Here is a 9,592-nt window from a genome sequence, read left to right as displayed (position 1 = left end):
TTTGCTCTGCTTTGTTTTGTGAAACCTTACTATGGAATAATCGTTTTATAAAAGCAATATAAAATTATAAAATTTTTGATAAAATTAACAAAATCTATCAAAAAGTGGAAATCAGGATTAGGCATAAAGTTAGGTCTTCAGAATCATTTATACATGAAAATCAACTGAGAATTGAACAAATAGTTGTAATCTCTCAGAGGAAGACAAGAATCGTGCCTTTGTGGCAGTTTTTCTGGTGACTAAGGGATAATACAAGGCTTTTTCACCTTACACATGAAAAATGCTACTAAATGCATCATAATATTTTGTGAGAAACTATGACTGCTATAGAGCAAAAGTACTAATTTTGTGATCAGCACCCCACAATAAGTATGAAACAAGTATTGGGCTTTTACGCGCATCTATTGCACTCACATGGGACACAGAAAATGGATGGATGCCACCCTTCTTTTTGCTCTTAGCTGTTAAGTAGTCATGAAAAATGACATGGTAAGAGGTTTCTGACTTTAGTTAGCTTACACCTCTTGAAGAAAGAAAGTTCCCACCACTACAAAGATTGTGAATAAATGGCCAGAGGGAGCCTCCTCTCAGCTCCAAGACTGCTTCGAATCAGTATCAGGATCTGGAGGTGTATACATCAATAGTACTCTGCTGAACTGTGTTGACAATGTATTTTTTTCACAAATGCATACGGGTTTATCCCAAACAGAATCTTTTTTTTACTACATGCCAATTGTGCAATAATGTGTGCAATACAATATTTGATAAGGCTTAATTTTTAATCGCCCTGTACTGGTTTTTGTGTGTTGCTTGTCTTTGTATTGTATTGTTGTTTGCATTGCAGACAAGGCTTTATTTACAAAAAAACATACAAAACTGGGGGTTCTCCAGGACAGGTTTGAGAACCACTCCTGTATCATATCGTTAATGGTATGGTTTTTTATTGTTGTCTGTATTGCAGATGTAGATGTTTAGTTCCACTAAGCTATATGTCACGGCACTGTAAGGATTTCCCTAATTTCGCTGTACTCGTACAGTGACAATAAAGAATCTTGAAAATTATGTTTAATAGGACTGCATTTGCATTTATCTTGATCACAATTTAATAAAAACCATGTAAGTTACTAATTATAATGCTTTCATTTCCAATGGTTATTCAAACAGCGAATACATTATACAGAGAAAGAACATTATACATTATTATAATTATAGCCTATTATTATTTACAAAAAAACATGACCATTGACTTCAAATAAATATTAGTTATAATCAGTGAAAATATTCAATGTTTGATGAATAAATCTCTTATCTACATTGTACGTACATCTTATGATGAGAGAATTCGTGAGAGTCACCCGAATTCAGTCCGTGAGCTTGTGCACCGTACAAAACACCAGCATTTCAGCGAGATCTAATCTGAACACCTGTGACTGACCATTGCATTCATAAATGCAACAGAATCATGTGATTGGTTATAATGCGCAACCCTGTAAATATGCATAAAAAGAAATTTGATGCTACATCAGCAAATCCAAATTTAATGCCTCAATAGTTACTTTTCATTTTCATTTAATTCATAGCTGTAATGGATTTAGTTTAATTGTGCAGGGGTATTTTTCCCCTAAGCCCCAGTTAATTTCCGAACCATGGCCAGTGGAAGGCTAAACCTTGCCCAGTCTTACACAAGCTCCACCTATACATGGTAACCTACTTTGCATTCACTCTTTTTTACTCTTTTGCTCTTTTCTATCAGGATGAATCCTTCTGAAATATTTATGGAAACGGAAACAGCATGTTTTAATAAAGAGGAATGTGATCAGTGCAGCAACTGAGAGTAAGAAGGCCAATACATCCAGGCAGTGGTACTGATACCAGCTCAGATCATGTGCCTGAACTCGGAGATGTTTAGCTCCTTTATGCCGCATCACAAATTCAATCCAGTAAACTGCCTGGTCAAGAGGCTTCATTGGCTGATCATGGTGGATTTTGGACAGTCTCATGATGCTCTCCTTGTACCTGAATAGAGACGAAAAGGAAGTGCTGCTTAACACAAGACAAGGTGTATAAAAGTGCACACATTTCTAAATATATTATGTGACAAGCCATGCTTTGAACTAGAGACCTTTTCTATGGCATCAGGATTAAAGTGAGTACTGACTGTGGTCGTTCTTTTACAATTACCAAAAAGAAAACATTTATATACTTTAATGTACACTGCTCAAATAAATTAAGGGAACATTTAAATCACACATAGGATCTCGAACTAAATATTCAAGCTGAATTACTTCATTTATATACATTGTGTACTTTGTTGAGAGCAAAATTATGTCACAATGCTAAGTGGAAACCCATTAAGGGCTGGATTCAAAATCAAAGTAAAGGATTTTAATTACAGGCTGATCAAATGTGTGTTCATTTCATCAAAGCAATTCAAAATATAAGTCAGTAGTGTGTATATGGACCCCATGTGCCTATATACACTACAGACAATGTCTAGGCATGTTCCTGATGAGATGGCCAAAGGTGTCAACCCTGTCTGTAGTCCTCTCAATGAAAAAACACATTAAGAGAGCTAAGCTTGTTTCTGGAGCTTATCTCTTGTTAAATAGAAAACTAAGCTTATTTCAGATTTATGAAATGTATGTCTTAACTCACAATGGATTATTTATGACTGCCTTGAGAGCATCCACCAGGTTTTTGGACTGCATTGTTTCGATATCAAGAACAACAGCAGCTCCTTTGGTTTTCATGTGCAATAGGTTATCAGGCTGGTCACCCCATAGTGGCAAACCCACCATTGGGACACCATGATAAATACCCTCATACAGTCCATTTGTCCCACCATGGGTAATGAAGGCCTTTGTTTTTGGATGACCTACCAGATGGAATAAAGTTTGTATCTATCAGACATCAATTAATGGTCTTCATGTTTAATGAGCACACATGACAACATTTTCCTTACCAAGCAAATCATTCTGTGGGATCCAGTCATAAAGTCTTGTATTGGCGGCGAGAGTTTCTGGTGTTGTCCCATGATAGCGCCAAACAACCTGCGCAAATAGAATTTATTAACAGTTGCTCAAGGACCCTGAGCATAAAACACTACAACAGGTTTATAGAAAAGCATTGGAAAAAATAAATAATAATAATAATTAACTGGTAATTAATTGGTAACTGTTTCTCATGTGGACATCTGTAAAAATAAATTTACATGGCACCACAGTGATAAAACTCATGGATTCAGATAGTGATTTATTCGTAGCGGAGAAGCGTGTTCTGTGATCCTATGAACATGGGCCAGTCACGTGATTGTCCACTGTAAATACAATGTCATATGCTTAGAATAATAAGAATAAATTCATATTTAATAATATCCTATTTATTATTTGATTATTTATATCTCCTGTTTAAAAAAAGGAAAATAGATGCACTATAGTTGAGTTCTGTCTTGCATTTTATCTCTCAAAATGATGGATCTCATTAAAATTGAGATTAGCAGGAATAAGTTAATGCAACCTCTTATTTACAAAATGTAAACATAAAATTGCTTGGTTTATAATTTTATGTATGTCAATGTATGCCTATATAATATATATTTTAAAATTGTATTGCATACCTGTTGCTGACATAATAATGTCCCATTTCAAATGTTTACGTGCTTTTCTTTTTTTGTTCTCAACAGCTCGCTGTTGCTGTGGTGGAGCAGTTATGAAATATTGTTCTTGTAAATACTTTACAGTGTTTGGCAGCGGTCAAAAATGATTAAAAATTGAATTTTGAATCAGTTTCTTCTTGTAAACTCAGAGATGTGGATTTGGACGACAATTAAATTACCACACGATCTTGGTGTTTGTCAAAAACAGTAGGTAATTTGGCCAGGGACTTTTACACGGGTGGTTGGCGAAAAACACTGGCCTTCTAGATTTGGGTGGCAATAAAATCACACACTCATCTCTGTAAATGGTGAAAATTGCTTATGTCCCCATGAGAAAAAATTACCATCTGTTTCAAAGATGAAAAAAAAAATCTTATGGGATTGGCTTTGGAGGGACATGAGGGTGAGTACATTTTTTGGGTGAACTTTTTGTAAATCATAATGATTAGAACTGTTTATTGCCTTAATAAAATATATTAAGTACATGTGGTTTTAGAATTTGTGATTTAAATCTTTATACACAAAACTGGTGAAAAAAAAAATTCCAGAACTGTGGTAGCTGTTCCATAGTTATAAAAAGATAGTCACACACCTTTTGTGGGATCTGACGAAGAGCAGAAGCAATAGTGTTTGCTCTTTCCATAGTCAGGTTGCCGATCATGGAACCCAATGAGAACACAACGATGCCATGATCTCCTGAACTCTGAACAAACTCCTCCATTTCCTAAATGACATACAAATGAGCACATACTGTTACACAAAAAAATGAACCAGCAGTTTTTAGTGACTTAAAACGGAAATGATTTTCTATCAGAAATGTAATGTCCAAGTGTGCCATGCATCTCACAAAATGGGACTGACACTGCAAATCCATTGTATCTTTTGAGGTCAACGGAGTCAAATCAGATCCCTCTCCATTCATACATTCATGGACATGAAGTTACAATGTTACATGATCTGTTCTAGTAAGGATTCCTTAACGTTTAAAAATGATGAATGATGCATGTTTAAAAAAAAAAAAAACATGCAAAAGGTATCAGGAGGACTATTCCAGAAAAGCATAAATTTCAAAATAATATATGGCAAAGTCACTACCTTTGGCAGAGGCTTGGCAGGTTTGCAGTGTAGTCCTCCAACAAATTTAAAATTAGGCAGGAGTGGGCGCGGATACTCAAAATCCCAGTAAGTTCTAATCAACACAATGTCGGTTTTTCCAATGGTTTCACACGCAGTTGTGGGTTTTCCTGAGACATAGAGATATCCGGTGCTACTTAGTTGACGTACAGTAGATCAAGTGTTCAAAGATTTTGCTTTCTTCTGCTTCATTTACAGACTTCTCCAAAGCTGGATCGTATAATAAATATTATTTATTAAAAACTTTGCTTAGGTTTTCACTGAATTATGAAAGCAGCTAGATGAAAAAAAATAAAAAAATAAATTATATATATATATATATATATATATATATATATATATATATATACATACATACATATAGTTTCTGAGTAAACAGCCTCTAGAACAAGACAAACTACTGCAAATAAATAAATAGCCTTCTGTGAATGAATTATAACCAACCCAATATTTCAGTGTAGAGCCGATCTAAAGTAAACGTCATGCTCAATGGAAATATAGTCGTATGTATGATATAATGGAGCATGTTTTCAACTCTCTCTGTGAAGCTCATATGGTCGGTGAGGTGATCATGCAAAGCGACCGCAGGAACGTAGGACGGCGGCGCAGGCATCTGACCGCAAAGCCGCTCTACTGTATACGCGAACGTTGCGCGCATCGAGAGGACGTGCGGGATATTCAGCTTCTGTGCCATCAAGTCAGGGAATGGCATCATTGGATCAGATAAAAGTACATCATAATGGGATTCCTGAAGCGTGTGTAAAAGATCCGCATGAAACATGCCCTTGGATATATCAGCAAGGAACGTCATAAAGTTGGAAATCACTCGCCAGATCATGAAGTCCGCCTTGTATTTGTTGGCTGTGTCATTCGTCCCGAGATGAATCATATCTCTCAACACAGCATTGGCCTCTTCTTTCTTCGTATTGACTTTATACACATTGAAATCGAACCGCTCCTTCCGTGTGTGTGGTACAGTAGGTGATGCAGAACTGACCAGAACCGTCACACTGTGGTTACGATCGACCAGCTCGTCAATGATCGCACGCATGTTGTGCCAGTGGCTGTACTCGCCTGGCATCACCAAAACCTTGCCAGCATGACCAGTTTCTACTCCACACAGCAGTGCAAACACAACCAAAGTTCCAGAAAGCATTGTAAATAATTTCTGCTTCTGGAAATGTGCAGTGCGATCTGGTGAACGAGGATCCAAATGTACATAGGCTATGTGCACAACAGGATTTGGGCAAAGGTCACGTTTCTATAGATCACGTTTCTTTGTCCTCAGTCCAGCTTTTTACTACACCCCATGACGCTTTGCACAAGAGTAACCGCCGTTAAACTGTAAACAATCAGCAAAAGCTGCCTTTTCATCTTCTTCAAGTTAGTTTCACGTCTGGTTACAGACCATCGTTAAAGCTGCATACCGCCACACTGGAGTGTAAGGCCAGTTGCATGCAAAAAAATAAATAAATCATTACTGATTATTATTATTTTTTTTAAATACATTTAATATCCAATTTCCTTAATGTTTTGATAATATTTTCTTGAAATTCTTTTTTTTTGCCCTAAATATCCTACATTTTCTTTGCATTTACATATCTCACTTTTTTCTGTATTTTACCTATTCATTAGAAATAATGTGGGTTGCACTTTATTTTACAGTATGCTCTTACATGTACTTACAGTGTACTTACCTAAGAACGTACTGGAAAATATAAGGTAATTGCATCTGTTAGGTTAGGTTACAGGTTCAGGGTTAGTATTGCCTAGTTGTTATTGTTGTAATTACTATAACAAGTACATAGTATGTATACATGTGGAATAGGACTGTAACAAAGTCTTAACATAATGTGTTATTAAGTCTCATGCATCTCAACCATAGCCTTGTATAAATAATTTATTCCCTTGTTTCAATTCTAAATGCTTTAAACGTAATAAATCTTTTTAATATTGTTAATAATGTTATCTGCCTTTAATATCTGAATGCCAGTTTGTCAGTGTTGCTTTTTAATTAATTTACCTTATTTTTTCCAAAGGGAAATCTTTACTTTTTGGCATTTTGTAGTGTTTTTGCTAATTTGTCAGCTATTTCATTTTATTGAACTCCTGTGTTAGTAAAATGAACATGTAAATGTGTTTTTTTTTCCATTTCTACTAAAATGTTGTCTCTAGTCTATTAACGATATGTAATGTTGCTGCTCTGTCTGAGTGAAACAACTCTGGTTTGACTTCCTCCACTAGTTGTAAACCCAGCGATATTGTGTGTCTGGTATAAATATGCACACACCAACATTTCCTGTTTTTTGTACCTGATAACAGATATTGTTCAAGTAAACACTACACACAGTCAGGGCCGGATTAACGCACGGGCCTACTGGGCACGTGCCCAGGGCACTGGACCAGAGGGGGGCCCAGCCGAATACCTCTACTCCCAGAACGCGATTTCAACCACGCCCCCTCAGATTTTTGAGGCAAGTGGATTTTGAATGCAGCTTCCAAAAGACAAAAAACAAAAATAGCCGAAGAATATTTTTTATATTTACTAAACAATCACACTGGTGTGATTAGATCATTCAGTGCAGCACATGGTCAGCTGCTAAATTAAAATCTGCATTAGCTCAACTTGTTGCTGGCTGGCACGGAGCCAGAGACATCCGCGTTTTTCTACAGCACCCTGTAACCAATCACACATGATTCTGTTGAGCTCATGAGTACAATGGCCAATAAGAGTCGTCCAGATGAGTCATCGCTGAAACAGCTGTTTTGTTCAGTGCGTGAGCTCCATGAATGAATTCTGCTCTCTGCCAATTTCTCTCATCAGAAACAACAAAGTGCAAAAGTGCGTACGATGTAAGCAATATATTAATTTCACAATGCAAGCACCTTCAGTGATTAATGGGAGTTTTTGAGAGTGCTTTAATTCTAACATCTAAGTCAATGATAATGTTCTTTGATAATGTAAACGGAGCGTCTTACACTTAGTGCAAATAGCCCACCTTTTGGCAGAGGCTATTTACAATAATTCCGCCCACCAAGTGTGATTGGGACTGTCATGATTATAAAAAGCTGCTATAAATTAACTGCTTCAGCAGCACAGATGGTAAAGCTTGTACTGTGGTATTTTTGACAAGATCGACCTGGGTTCAAACCCGCCTTTTCCGAACTTTTTTTTCTCCCTTTTCAAATCTCATATCACATCGTAAAGGCATTTATTTTTAATAAAAATTAAAGAAATAACCAAAAAGTTGAAAATTAATCAGGTAGGGTTAGGGTAGGTGTAGGGAGGGCTTTATTGTATCAATAAGGTGGCATCCATTAATAATCTGAATTAAAATTATAATTTACACTCAATATGTTATTATTGCATACTGTTTTATAATGTAATACAATAGCCACTATTTTGCAACAAGTAGTATAAATAGTAGAAAATCCTGCTATTTTAACATAGTGTAAATATAATCTATAGCTATTTGAATTTAAGAAAAATGACCGCAATTTCAACCGAGAGGGGCCTATAATCAGTCCATGCCCAGGGCACCTCTGTGTCATAATCCGTCCCTGCACACAGTAGCAGTTCTGTTTAGAACTGTATCATCCTGAAGTTGAAGCAATTACATTTTAAAGTATAAGTGTGAAAAGCTGGCGGTTATTAAGCCTCTTATTAAGAAACCACAACTAGATTCTAATGAACTGGCAAATTACAGAACCATTTCAAATCTTCCGTTTATGTCAAAAAATTTTTTAAAAGTTGTCTGCTCAATTGTGCTCCTTCTTGCAAAAAAAAATTAAAAATCTCTATGAATGATTTCAGTCAGGTTTTAGGCCTCACCATAGTACGGAAACTGCACTTGTTAAAATTACAAATGACTTGCTTCTTGCTTCAGACCAAGGCTGCATCTCATTGCTAGTATTACTTGATCTTAGTGCTGCGTTCGACACTATAGACCATGACATACTCATAGATCGATTACAAACCTATACTGGTATTCAAGGGCAGGCTTTAAGATGGTTTAGATCCTACCTGTCCGATCGCTACCACTTTGTTCATTTAAATGGGGAGTCATCTCAATTATCACCAGTAAAGTATGGAGTACCACAAGGATCTGTCGTAGGTCCTCTGCAATTTGCAATATACATGTTGCCCCTTGGTAATATTATTAGAAAATACAGGATTAGTTTTCAGTGTTATGCTGATGATACTCAACTATATATCTTAACAAGACCAGATGAAACTTCTAAACTAAGTAAAAAGATTGGATGACCAATAATTTCCTCCTAAACTCTGGACTTTTGGTAGTACCTAGGATAGCAAAGTCCACTAAAGGAGGTAGAGCTTTTTCACACTTGGCTCCCAAACTCTGGAATAGCCTTCCTGATAACGTTCGGTACTGGACTTAATGACTACAGACCTGTGGCCCTAACGTCTGTAGCCATGAAATCATTTGAAAGACTGGTATTGGCTTATCTGAAGGACATCACTGGACCCTTACTGGACCCCCTGCAGTTTGCCTCCAGAGCAAAAAGGTCTGTGGATGATGCAGTCAACATAGGACTGCACTTCATCCTGCAGCATCTGGACAGACCAGGGACTTATGTGAGGATCCTGTTTGTGGACTTCAGCTCCGCTTTTAACACCATTATCACAGAAACCCTTCAAAATAAACTAACTCAGCTCTCCGTCCCCACCTCCGTCTGCCAGTGGATCAACAGCTTCCTGACAGACAGACAGCAGTTAGTAAAGCTTGGCAAATTCACATCCAGCACTCGAACCATCAGCACTGGAGCTCCTCAGGGCTGCGT

The 9,592-nt window shown here is 36.8% G+C and overlaps 1 protein-coding gene across 1 annotated transcript; it reads right to left on the bottom strand.

Annotated features, from left to right (window-relative positions):
• Nucleotides 1–1,047: 1,047 nt before the first annotated feature.
• On the bottom strand, nt 1,048–6,193 carry LOC306870326 (UDP-glucuronosyltransferase 2A1-like). Its single transcript, XM_079417536.1, has 6 exons — nt 5,234–6,193; nt 4,751–4,899; nt 4,248–4,379; nt 2,963–3,050; nt 2,656–2,875; nt 1,048–2,016 (listed from the first exon to the last, which is right to left on the bottom strand). Exons 1-6 carry the CDS (start codon nt 5,943–5,945, stop codon nt 1,719–1,721), a joined length of 1,599 nt encoding a protein of 532 aa, XP_079273662.1. The 5' UTR covers nt 5,946–6,193; the 3' UTR covers nt 1,048–1,718.
• Between the last annotated feature and the right edge of the window lie 3,399 nt (nt 6,194–9,592).

Source organism: Barbus barbus (assembly GCF_936440315.1).
Source record: "Barbus barbus genome assembly, chromosome: 5".
In the NCBI taxonomy this organism is placed as follows: domain Eukaryota; kingdom Metazoa; phylum Chordata; class Actinopteri; order Cypriniformes; family Cyprinidae; genus Barbus; species Barbus barbus.
The sequence above is the reverse complement of the archived record's forward strand: the minus strand, read 5'-3'. Positions and strand labels throughout refer to the sequence as shown.